The sequence below is a fragment of the Sinocyclocheilus rhinocerous genome, unplaced genomic scaffold (assembly GCF_001515625.1).
Source record: "Sinocyclocheilus rhinocerous isolate Xijiao unplaced genomic scaffold, SAMN03320098_v1.1 scaffold397, whole genome shotgun sequence".
Classification (NCBI taxonomy): Eukaryota; Metazoa; Chordata; class Actinopteri; order Cypriniformes; family Cyprinidae; genus Sinocyclocheilus; species Sinocyclocheilus rhinocerous.
The window spans coordinates 712,643-725,991 of NW_015663491.1; the positions used below are offsets into that span (position 1 = coordinate 712,643).

The following is a 13,349-nucleotide window of genomic DNA, read 5'->3' on the forward strand; positions in this document are numbered from 1 at the left end:
CTAACGATTAACTACTCTAATAACAGCGTTCATTTCAATCCGAGATTTAAATTAAAATATTGAATAATATTCATAACAGAAGCGGTGTTTCCCACAGACAACACTCTATTTGTGGCAGCATATATATGCAAATTCATTCTCTGCCAGCAGGAGGCGCTTGTAGAGCGGGAGAGATAGAGGTTTCCCCAGTAATGGCTGTAATCAAATAAGCGCTGCGCTCACAAGCGCTGCTCAGGCATTACAGGCAAGATTAAATGAAAATGGCATCCATAATTTTCTGAAGACAGTCGATTTCCTTCAGAAATACAGTGATATAAAAACACCCGCACCGGGTTTCGACTATATCCATAATAATTTTGAATTGAATCAGATTCTTTTTTGTGAGTCAGATTCTAATCGAATTGTGAAATTTGTGTAAAAACCTAGTTGTTAGGGTGTTATGGGGTTTGCTCAAAAAGTTACAAAGAGGGAGACTTGAGGAACAGGATGAAGGCAGGCCTAAAGACTGTGAGGATGAGCACATCAGTCAGAGGGAGGATGTTCTAGACTAGAGCAAGCGAGAGAGGACAGAAGAAAGGGACAGGGCAGAGGAGGAGGCAGCTGTGGACACAACTGGACCGTATGCTGACTGAACCAGATTTTGGACTTTTAGAGAGCTTGGAGAAAAAGGGATGCTCAGATCTGAGGGACACACATGTTTCTTCTTAAAGATGAAGTGACGAGAACGACCAGTAAGTGACTTTTTCTTCATATTAGTTTGAGAGCGCTGTATGTAGCAACGTTAAATGTTCAGTGTTGTGTTCAGAGGGAGATTTCTGCAGACTGTGAGTGGTTTCTGTTCAGCAAATGTGTAATTTAGCACAAGTATGTGGAGAATCCTGTAAGAAAAGGATATAATTGTCAGATTGTGGTGAGGTCATTTCCTGACCCGTCCGCTTTTATGATGGCTTATTTTGAGAGCTTTGTTTTTACTTTCTTATTTCATCTCTTGTGGATCTTTCTCAATGAAATGTGGTGTAAAAGGATCCAGACAAAACGGAAAAAGAGACAAAAAAAAACCCCCACACAAGGAATCCCATTCTTCATTTTCTTTACTTGTCTCAACTTTGATGTTTTTAAATAACAATATATATATATATGTGACCCTGGACCACAAAACCAATCTTAAATCGCTGGGGTATATTTGTAGCAATAGCCAAAAATACATTGTATGGATCAAAATTATTGATTTTTCTTTTATGCCAAAAATCATTAGGACATTAAGTAAAGATCATGTTCCATAAAAATATTTTTTAATTTCCTATTGTAAATATATAAAAACTTAATTTTTGATTAGTAATATCTGTACACATACAATTTTTATGTTATTAAATACATTATATTGCATATGCATTATTGCAATCACATTGCAGTACATGTAATATGTATATATGTATCTATATTAATAATAATAATAATCAGTATTTATGTATTCTCTATGTATTTGCTGTTTTTGCTGTATTGAGGCCAATAGCTAGTAATAATTTTTATGAATAAATCTGAATATGAACTCATGTGATTAAGTCGAAATTGATTAATAAACTGTTGAAGAAATTTTTTTTTTAAATCTGAGATCCCTGTCCTCTGTGCATGAGTTTAAATCGAAGTTAAAGTCTTATCTTCTGGCCCGAGCTTTTTAGCAATTCTTAATTATGTTCTATTTATTTTTATGCCTTATTGCTTTCTTTCTTTATCTGTATCTTAGTTTTATATTCTGTAAAGCACTGTGGTCAACTCCTGTTGTGTTTATTTGTGCTATATAAATAAATGAAATGAAAATGAAATGAAGAATCATGTCATTGTTTGTTTTCAGAAATCGAAGCAAAGGAGGCATGTGACTGGCTGAGGGCGGCGGGATTCCCACAGTATGCCCAACTTTATGAGGGTAAGAAATGGGATTCATATCTATAAACATACACGCAGACGTCAAAGAATCACTCGTTGATTCGTTGGCCTCAACAAATGTCTGCAGTGTGGTTGCAGCTGTGAGGTTAAGTGACGGTAAAAAATCAGGAATGCGGTAGGACGAGAGAGAGAAGAGAGTGTACTGTTGCTTTGAGCTAGAAGTCTTATTTTCTGGCCCTAGCTTTTTTGCTATTTTTATTTATGTCTTATTGCTTTCTTTCTTTATCTGTATCTTAGTTTTTTATTCTGTAAAGCACTGTGGTCAACTCCTGTTGTGTTTATTTGTGCTATATAAATAAATGAAATGAAAAGAAATGTGAGTGGGGTTTGCTCATTGCCTCTATGATGCTAGAATGTTGTGGGTGGTTGCCAGGTTGTTTCTATATGATTGCTAAGGTGTACGATGTGTTTTTTAAAGGGTTGCAATGCAGTCACTAAAATATTCTGGGTGGTTGTTAGGGTGTTAAGGGGCTTGCTCAAAAAGGTACAAAGAGAGAGACTGAGGAACAGAATGAAGGCAGGCCTAGAGACTGAGAGGATGAGCGCATCAGCCAGAGGGAGGATGTTCTAGACTAGAGCGAGCGAGTGAGGACAGAGGAATGGGACAGTGCAGAGGAGGAGCAGGCAGCTATCTGAGGCTGCTGTGGACACAACTGGACCATATGCTGACTGAACCAGATTTTGGACTTTTAAAGACCTTGGAGGAAAAAAGAGATGCTCAGATCTGAGGGACACACATGTTTCTTCTGCATGATGTAGTGATGAGAACGACCAGTAAGTGTGTAAGAGCCACAGTTAGACTTTTTCTTCACATTAGTTTGAGAGTGCTGTATGTATCAAGCGTTATATGTTCAGTGTTGTGTTCAGAGAGAGATTTCTGCAGACTGTGAGTGGTTTTTGTTCAGCAAATGTGTAATTCAGCACAAGTATGTGGAGAATCCTGTACGAAAAGGGTATATCGGATTGTGGTGAGGTCATTTCCTGACCCGTCCGCTTTTATGATGGCTTATTTTGAGAGCTTTGTTTTTACTTTCTTATTTCATCTCTTGTGGATCTTTCTCAATGAAATGTGGTGTAAATGGATCTAGACAAAACAGAAAAAGAGACCAAAAAACCCACACTCTTAAGGAATCCCGTTCTTCATTTTCTTCACTTATCTCAACTTTAATGTCATTTAATACATTATATTGCATATGTGCATTAATTACATTGCAATACATGTAATTCTTATTAATAATAATAATAATCAGTATTTATGTATTTGCTGTTTTTGCTTTATTGAGGCCAATAGCTAATATTTATGAATAAATATGAACATGAACATGTGTGTGATCAGGTCGAAATTGATTAATAAACTGTTGAAGAATCATGTCATTGTTTGTTTTCAGAAATCGAAGCAAAGGAGGCATGTGACTGGCTGAGGGCGGCGGGATTCCCACAGTATGCCCAACTTTATGAGGGTAAGAAATGGGATTCATATCTATAAACATACACGCAGACGTCAAAGAATCACTCGTTGATTCGTTGGCCTCAACAAATGTCTGCAGTGTGGTTGCAGCTGTGAGGTTAAGTGACGGTAAAAAATCAGGAATGCGGTAGGACGAGAGAGAGAAGAGAGTGTACTGTTGCTTTGAGCTAGAGATCACACCCATCCCATCCCACCTCAGCTGGACGGACCGAAGCCAAGCAGTGATCAGCTGAATTATTCTTGATTTTCCATACGTTTCAGACATATGGAATAAAAAACGCATTTACACAGCTGTGTGCTCCATTTGTCAGCACATTTTTTCCCTCCCTCTCTTTATCTTTTCTAGTCATTTTAGGGCCGCGGCGAGCTATTTGCAGGCTAGAGTTTCTATCCAAAGGGAGGAAGAGGTCATGGGAAAAAGTCTTCATTATCACTGCCGGGAAAATACAGGCCTTTGCCTCAGTCTTCCGCCCAGGCCAGCCGAGGGGTCGAGAGGATACTCTTCTCTCTGCTGCTCTCTCTCTGTTCCCCTGACTCCTCCTTATGATACTTTACGTCAATGAGTGATAAAATGTCAACAATTCTATATTTAATTCCGTGTCAATTCAGAGCTTGGCTCTCATGAGAAAATCATAAAATAGAAGAAGCTCTGTTTGGCCTTGCGGGATCATTATGCCTTTATGACATAAATAGAGAACTCCCAGATTCCAATGGGAAAACACCTTAGTGCACATCTCTATCAGTTTTTCCTTCCTTGTTTGAGTCGAATCGAGGGAGTTATGCGATAACCTCTGGTTCAGTTTCAGAGCCAGTCTGCTGTGTATAATGTAATGGAGTGCCTGCCAGAGATTGCGTTTGATTTATAAGAATTACGCCACAGCTGCTGTGGGTCTGTGTGATCCTCTGCAGAACCTCCGCAGATGTCTGGATAGACGAACTAAAAGAGTTTTATCCAGTTATCTCTCTGTTTTGTATTAATCACTTTCCATTTTAATTCGTGTTTTTGATTTGCTTCAAATGTCTTTGTATGAAAATAAGCGCTTGATCGATATGTGAACTTTAGTGATCACTCACTCTGAATATATTGGTTACATTAAACTTTTTGAACAGGATAGAGAAGTGATCTGTTTTCTGTCTCTGCCTACAGATTCCCAGTTTCCCATTGAAATATCTTCCGTCAAGAGGGACCATGACTTTCTCGACAAAGACCTTGTGGAGCCTCTTTGCCGGTAAATTTGCTAGATTAGGATTGTCTCGATATCTTGAGATTCTTTAGATTGAGAGTCTTGCAGTCTACATGATGGAACTTGATACACCATCTTTACTTAAAATGACAGCTGTGAAAAATCACAGCCTTAATGTCAATCACTTCATGTAGATCTGTTTATTTAGATTGCACTATGCTGCACAATATGAAAACATTAAGGACAACATGAAATAAAATTTTTCCTATTTACTTTTGTATTTAATTTCACTGGTTTTATTGTGCATATGTCACATTGATGCAATAGCTCTCTATGCCTCTAAAGTAACTCTTCTTTCACAATGCCACGTCAATTTGTTGTCATTTTTGAGAGAAAAAAGTATTTATATTTTTTTATGAGAGAGAGGCTATTTGTATCCATTTGTATAGGGTCTTTATATTATTTTGTGTCTGGGATTATTATTAGTAATTTATTTATTTATTTTGTTTTCTTTCTTTCATTAATACTAATGTTATTTGTTGTTAGGCATTTAAAAGAACAGCATTTTTCTAAATATAAACCTTTTGTAACATTAGAAATGTCTTTACTTTCACTTGCTGAATAAAAGTAAAGTATTAATTAATATTATTTTTAATTATAATTTTTTTTGTTTGTTTTACTGTCCCCAAGCTTTTTAAAAGTAATGTATATGATGATTTTAAGTTGTGAAGATTTTAATCAGAATTTTATTTTATTTATCATTTTATTTATTTATTTATTTATTTTGACTACGCATATGTTCCAATTTTTTTTCTCATGAGCTTTTTGCCACAACAGAACGTGAACAAATGTCTTTATATTATTTTGTGTCTGGGATTATTATTAGTAATTTATTTATTTCAATTTATTTTATTTATTTATTTGTTTGTTTGTTTTCTTTCATTAATACTACTATTATTTGTTGTTAGGCAGTATTCATCTTTATTTATAAAATCCATAAAAACTGTATACAGCCTTTTCTCCAAAAATCATTTTATGAGAAAATATTTATTTTATTTTGTTTTGTTTAGTTTTATTTTTTTTATGTACTAATTATGTGATTTATGTGAATATATATAAATCTATATTTTTATCAAAAAATCCTAAAAAAAATGTAATCAATCATAAAAAATGTAAAAAAAAAAAAAAAAAAAATCAAAAGCTTTTTAGAAAATAATTTACTGTCTCTCCTGCTGTATTAGAAACACCCTATCAGCAGCGGTAACTATTTTTTTAGTAATTGGATGCAAATGTAGTGTAATACAAAATATAGTGTTATAAATGTACGTACACTGAAAAAAAAAAAAAAAAAAAAAAAAACTCAAAAGCTTTTTTTTTTTTTAACAAATGTGTTTCAGAATCTTCAGCAGTTCTTTTAAAGACCAGTACACAACCAGACAAAACATATTATTGCCCCCCATCCTGCAAGTACAAATACGAGAAAACTCAGTGGCGCTGGCCCAGTGGCGACCCCACCTCTGTAGCTGTCTGACCCATGTCCTCCATAAAGTCTGTCCCCTTCCCCGTCGCTTTGATCCCTAATGCAGCCCCCGTGGAGTCCGCTCTGATGTCCCTCTCAAAGGCCTGAGGGGGCTTTGGGGCTGCCAGTATAGGCTACTAACAGATGGTTGTGTGTGTTTGTGTGAAACGAGGCCTGGGGTTTGAGGCGTTGAGGGTTTCTAGCAGGTTGTCTCCCTGTCTAATACCTCTAATGACAGCGTTAGTGAGATCTGACAGCTTTACTGTCAGAGAATACACACACTGCTCTTAAGGATGCTGTCTTCTGGCATGATAATGGCGTTTCATTATCACGCCACAGACATGATATTTATGCACATTTATGTGGCCATCTGGGCCCGGGATGTTTAATTAGAGAATCTTGATTGAAAAATTGTGTCGGCAGACAGCTGATTAACCACGCTGATGTCACGACGGAACATTTTAACGTGTCAAAAACAACAGGTCTGGTTTTATAGGTGAAATAATAGCTTGTTTGTTGTCTGTAATGGATATAGAGTGAGCGGTCTGCAGTCTCTTGTAGAGTAAAGAAGATGTGTGTGTGTAAAAAGGGGTGGAGAAAAACTCTTCAGGGGTGAAGATCAGTCAGATGAGAACGTTAAAGGGCGCTGTAGGGTTAGATCAAAGAGGAGGTGGACGAGAAGGTGGATTGCCCACTCTCTCGCTTTTTATCCCTCTGTTTTTCCTTCTGCAGTCCCGTCAGAGTCTCATTCATTCATGGCCTTGTCTTGAAAGAGATTAGAACCTACGTCTGCCAAGCCGTCCCGTCACTCTTTCCATCAGCCAATCAGGACACAGATAGTGAGAGTTTCTTGAAATCTATACCTGCACGTAGAGAGGCAAAAAAAGGTTAGAGTGTAGGATCTACAGTGGATTGTCTCTCTCTCTCTCTCTCTCTCTCTCTCTCTCTCTCTCTCTGTGGCTGTATGGTTTCTTTGTGGGGGAGATGAGAGTGACGGATGCATCAGTGACCGTGTCTTCTCTCTTCCAGTCGACTCAACACTCTGAACAAGTGTGCCTCCATGAAACTGGACGTGAGCCTCCCCAAGAAGAAAGTAAGTGGCTGTCCTTTTGTTTTTTCTTCAAAACATTCAATCCTGAATGGGGTTTGAGCGAATCTTTTGAAAACTGTCAAGAAATACATTGTGTGTGTGTGTACAGTATATATAAATATCTGTTTCAGGATTTTGTGATGAATAGTAAATTCAAAAGAACAGCATTTTTCGAAATAGAAACCTTTTGTAACATTAGAAATGTCTTTACTTTCACTTGCTGAATAATAGTAAAGTATTAAATAATTAATTAGTTATTGTTATTTCTTGCAATTTTTAGTTTTACTGACCCCAAGCTTTTTTAAAGTAATGTATATGATGATTTTAAGTTGTGAAGATTTTAATCAGAAAAAGATGTCATTACTTGTATTACACTGTATTTTGAAAACACTCATTTTTTCCTCATTTCAGTAATGAGAATTTTGGAGAAAATGTCCTTCATTGTCATGAAAATGATGTCACAATGCAAAAATTCTAATGGTGTCTTTATGCAAAATACATTTTTAAATTCTGAAAAATATTTTCACAAGATTCACATATTTATTTTAAATGCAAAATGAAATGAAATATCTTATCTAATAAATAATCTATACAATTATAATGTTTTTACTGTTATTACAATGGCTCCGATTTATAGTGCTTTTTAAAAAAAAATTTTTTTAAGTATTTTAAAGTATAAAAATCTGTCTTTATAGTAAATCTGTCTGTCTGGGTTTTTAAAATGGATTATTTGGCATATGAACTGCTCATAACAAAGCAGATTATATAAAAAGAGCAGTCATTGGAATTGATGTTGGCTTTCAGCATAGAAGCGTCAGTTTAATCTTCAGTCAAGACTATTGACTGTTTACTCAGGGGTCGTATTTCAGTCTTAATTATGATTGTAAACTGTGGATCTCATTCAGTAGGTCATTTCTGATGCTTTTACTGACGTCTCAGGCATGTGAAAGGGGTGTTTGGGTGTTGCTGGCTTTAACACAACCAGATGGTGATTTGATACCGGTTATGTTCAAGTCCTCTTGTTTGGATGATATTTGAGAATTCCCCAAACCAGCTAGTATGACTTAGGGGATGTTTTTGAAATAATCTTCTGACATTTTTCAAATGCCATGAGCCTCTTTTGACATCATCACTGTTACTCAATATAAAGTATGAGGTCTGTGTTATTTTAAATAGGAAATGGGTTGTGAAGGTATATACAATATTAAGAGGGTGTCAGAGCCCTTTACAGCTCTTTCCTGTGCTGGCTGTGTGAGCTCACATGCCTGGGCTTTACTAACTATAAAACATACTGTTAACATCTGTACAAAAAAAGCCTTAATATCCCATGGTTTCCATCATCACATTAATCACACACACACAAAATGCTGATTTTCATTAATATATATAATACAGAAAGACAGATTATTCAAAAATTTGATTTTTTTATTAACTGGGAAAAAAGTTAGCCACAGTGTTGCTGTGTGGTTGCATACTAGCCCTAGTCAAAAAATAATTCGCCCATTTTATCGTCCACTGTGTGAGAATTATAAGTCAGTTTTATTTATACTGCAAAATAAGGACTATATTCTATATGCCTTTAGTTTAGGAGCTGAAACAAACCCCAAATCATGTCAAACTAATTGGAATCCTGTGCATTTTTGGTACATGCAGAGTGAGGACTCTGATGAGGAGGACCTGTTGGCCATCAGTAATAGATGGACGTTTGAGTGGAACAGTCGGCGCTGGTCACGTCTGCAAGACATCGATTACCTCCTGGGTAGAGCGGAGGAGCGGAGCCCCTCTGAGGTGGGTGAGGGTCTGCGGACCACCGTGAGCAGCGAGAGCATTCTGACAGACCTCAGCGAGCCGGAGATCTGCTTCCTGCACAGCGAAGACTCCTTGGCCGCCATGCCTGACTCTGCCTCGCTCACCCCACTGCACTTGCCCAGAGAGCTGCCTCATTACGGTTCACTTCCTGCCAAGAGCAGGCGACGTGGACGCACACGCGCCAAAGACTTCCTGAGGAGAATGGAAACGCTGGGTCGGACATGGGCGCCATCGATGGGTCGTTCGGAGCGGCGCTCTTTGGTTATCAGCGGCCCAGTTCTGCAAAGCGAGCCAGAGGTGCTAAAGACTCTACGATGTGTTCAGATTTTAAACGCTGGGCCTCTAAATGCTGAAAACATGCCACCTGCTAACAACTGCCTAAATTCGCTGGCCAGCAGTGAGGCTAGCAGCCAATCAGAAGCCAGCGGTAGTGCCGAAAGCACACCAAACATGAAGGGACGTGTCTCAAAGTTGTATCCTCCTAGTAAACGTGCAGGTGTCTACCTAGAGGACATCGATGTTCTCGCTGGTGCTCCCCAAAGGAGGAGACCGGTCGAGCAGAGCCGCAAAAATGAGTTTCGCTCCTATGACGAGCTATTGGTGCACATCCCAAAAGATCACAAACCTGGTACCTTCCCCAAAGCGCTGTCAATCGAGAGTCTGACGCCAGCCAGTAAGGAACATGGAAACTGGAAGCTTCTGGATTCAGAGCAGCAGCCCTTCAAGTGCAGGAAAGTTGGAGGAAGGGAACTCCGGCCCGTGACGTGCTGCTGCCCACGAAGCAGCAGGATCAGTGTGTACGATAATGTACCGGGCTCACACCTGTACGCAAGCACGGGGGACTTATTGGACCTTGAGAAGGAGGATATATTCCCACATTTGGATGACATTTTGCAGCATGTGAATGGCCTGCAGCAGATCGTGGACCACTGGTCCAAAAACGTCTTGCCGGAGAGTGAAGGGGAGGGGGATGGCGGCAGGGGGCGGGAGCAGAAGATTATTGACGTCCAGTCTTCCAGTCAGATCACATTGGACTTTGAGGGGACTTCTATAATTGAGGGGTTGACCACACTGAACGACAGCAACAAGGACGGGGTTTCGTTAAATGAAACGGACACCTCCAGCACCAGAGAGAGGAGGGACTCGGGGGTGGGGGCTTCTCTGACACGACCACGGTGAGACTTCAGGATGGATATGCTGAGAGGCGCTCATTAGTGAGACTAAAATAATCACATATATGTCTTTCTGCTAACTTGAATTATTATTTATACTTTAGAGAGCATTAAATGATCTTTTCATATTTAGATTATCATGAATATGCATGTGTTGTTGTATTTCTAGCCTTAGATGGCCCAGCTTCAGGATGTCAAACCTCCTCAGCCAATCAGGAATTTCGCTACAGATATCCAGCCAATCGGTGGGCCAGCTTAGCTTGCTGCAGAAGTTCTCTTTATTGCGTCTCACTGCTATCATGGAGAAATACTCCATGTCCAACAAGCATGGGTGGACTTGGTGAGTTACCTAATATGCTGATAACATTTATTATCAATGTTGAAAACAGTTGTACAAGCCGTGATACATTTGTTAGGATTATTTGATGAATAGAAAGTTTGAAAGAACAGCATTTATTTGCAATGTAAATATATTTTCTAACATTATAAATGTCTTTCTTGTCACTTTTGATCAATTTAATGCATCCTTGCTGAATAAAAGTATTAAAATATTACTGCCCCCAGACTTTTGAATGGTATATACATACATATTCAGTTAAGTGAGTCTTGTGTTAAAACTTCAGAGCTTGTGGAACAATCTCATCCTGCCATCTACATCACAGTTCTGTCTTCAAACTGTGCACTCTTCCATTCACACTCCTTCTTGCATTATATATAATCAAGATTCTTATAGCAGATCCTACATACAGTACAGTTGCTTTATGGCCATAAACCGATATCTTCTTCTTAATACTGTGTGTATATGTTCTTAGGTCAGTGCCAAAATTTATGAAGAGAATGAAGGGACCAGACTACAAGGATAAGATGGTATTCGGTGTTCCTCTGATTGTCCATGTCCAGCGGTACGGACACCCTTTGCCCATAAGCTTACAGCTCGCCCTGCGCTTTTTAAGGAGCCAGTGTTTGGACCAGGTACAAAGTTTCATTCACATTTGCAAGACTGACCTAACTTAGAACGAACCTTATAATCAGAGTCAGAGTTATTCCAAACTCATTAAAAAAACTTGATGTCCAGCCACTGCTACATTTCTAAAGACAGATAAGCTACACAAACCCTAATAGTGTTTGTTTTTCTGTTTTCTTCCCTGTATGTTGATGTCTTAGTAACTCAATATCAAATGTATTTGCTTCATTTTGTTTTAATGGTACTTGAATCCTTATTACTATTGCTCACTTTTAGGGTTACATTTTAAATAGATGTTTGGGTTGCGGTTATGAATGATACCTCAAATTGTGTGGCTTGTAGAGTAGAGAAGTGCTGTTTCTTTTCTAAGTGATCAGACACGCAATTTTGGTCTAGCAGATGTAAAAAATGACTGAAAAACCCCATAAACTTAAATAGAAAGAGGGACCTGAGCCATAGGTTCAGACTTGGTTCAGTAAAGCTGTGGTCACGTTAACAAAATTTCATGTACAAAAAAAGGTCTATTGTCGATAGTGTTGTGATGCATGAAAGGCACTCACACAGAGGTCACTTTCAAATATTTCAGTATGCGTGACCAACTTGAACACAAGTGAAATCTTCATGGGAAGCATTTTTGCCCTTTTATGCATCCACGTTACCAACCTAAACACTCTAGAATCGCAATTTTATGTGAAAAAGATACAAATCTTATTTGCATTTCTCCTTGTGTTTCAGGTGGGACTTTTCCGTAAATCTGGAGTAAAGTCTCGTATTCAGGCTCTGCGGCAAATGTGTGAAGCTTCCCCAGAAAATGTGAACTATGAGGATCAGTCAGCGTATGATGTGGCAGACATGGTCAAACAGTTCTTCAGAGACTTGCCTGAGCCTCTCCTCACGAGCAAAATGGGCGAGACCTTCCTCCACATATACCAGTGTATGAGCATTTCCTGTCTGTTATGAGCTTTTCTGCACAGATACTTCTTACAGTACATTCAAATAGCTAACACACCCTCTCGTCTACCCAGATGTCCCTAAAGAACAGCGCTTACAGGCTGTGCAGGCAGCTATCATGTTAATGGCCGATGAAAACCGTGAGGTCCTGCAGACGCTGCTGTGCTTCCTAAATGATGTCACTTCCTCTGTTGAGGAGAACCAGATGACCCCAATGAACCTGGCGGTGTGCCTCGCTCCTTCCCTCTTCCACCTCAACATCATGAAGAATGATAATTTGTCGCCTAGGTAATGGAGTTCCGTTTTTGCACATTCCAAACATATGTGCTCTACTTAGAAAGGCTGAAACGAGTTAGGAGCTATAGGATGATATGTGTGCTTTGTCATTAGGTCTCCAAGGCCTTGAGGTGTCGTGTGAAGGCGTGAAGTATTTTAATAACTCAACACACAGACAACTCCCCCATCATTGTGTTGATTAGGGAGCATTACTCGACACTGAGCAGACACCTGGCCTGAGGGCCAGAGACAGGAGGAGGTGTGGAAAAAAGTGAGGGGTAGTTTGAAAGAGACGGGTAGTTTAGCTTAAACTTACCCAGACTGGCCTGAAGGGGGTGGGGGCATAGTGAAACTTATTAGATGTTTTGGATCTTCATATAAATGTGTAGAATGTGCTGTGATAGATGGTTTTCATTGGTTTCCCTGTTGAAAAATCCAGCATATGCCGGTTAGGTATGTTTTGAAGCATGGCTGCTGGTTTGAGCTGGTTTAAGCTGGTCCTTAGCTGGTCATGTGCTGGTCCTAAGCAACTAACTCCTGCTCAGGACCAGCTTAGGACCAGCACATGACCAGCTAAGGACCAGCTCAAATCAGCAGCCATGCTTCAAAACATACCTAACCAGCATATGCAGGTTTTTTTCAACAGGGTTATTAGTTTTTTTTATACGTTTGCAGCTACAAAACTTTGTAAAATATTATGGATCACATGGAAGCTCATGCATATGATGTCTTTTATTGCATTCAGGTCTATTCAGAGGAAGTATGCCACTGGGCGGCCAGACCAAAAGGACCTGAATGAGAACCTTGCGGCCACTCAGGGGCTTGCGCACATGATTGCTGAGTGCAATCACCTATTCGAGGTACAAGACGCATTTTCTGTCATGTTTGGCATGAGATGTGTGTGCATTGAGAAATTGTGGTTGTTTACACAAGATTATGTGCAAAACAAGTACAAAAGTTTCAGCTTATAAT

At 39.0% G+C, this 13,349-nt stretch overlaps 1 protein-coding gene across 3 annotated transcripts in view; it reads left to right on the plus strand.

The window, feature by feature from the left end:
- stard13a (StAR related lipid transfer domain containing 13a) overlaps positions 1 to 13,349 on the plus strand; it is a 35,420-nt gene that overhangs the window by 16,071 nt on the left and 6,000 nt on the right. For 2 of the 3 annotated variants that reach the window (XM_016539184.1, XM_016539182.1), the window contains exons 2-10: positions 1,853 to 1,924; positions 4,560 to 4,641; positions 7,145 to 7,208; positions 8,859 to 10,189; positions 10,356 to 10,526; positions 10,999 to 11,158; positions 11,886 to 12,084; positions 12,176 to 12,389; positions 13,123 to 13,237. In XM_016539184.1, coding sequence (XP_016394670.1) covers positions 1,853 to 1,924; positions 4,560 to 4,641; positions 7,145 to 7,208; positions 8,859 to 10,189; positions 10,356 to 10,526; positions 10,999 to 11,158; positions 11,886 to 12,084; positions 12,176 to 12,389; positions 13,123 to 13,237 — 2,408 coding nt within the window. Of the gene's footprint in view, positions 1 to 378; positions 732 to 1,852; positions 1,925 to 4,559; positions 4,642 to 7,144; positions 7,209 to 8,858; positions 10,190 to 10,355; positions 10,527 to 10,998; positions 11,159 to 11,885; positions 12,085 to 12,175; positions 12,390 to 13,122; positions 13,238 to 13,349 lie in introns of those variants that run through there. The other variant, XM_016539185.1, reaches the window with a different exon arrangement.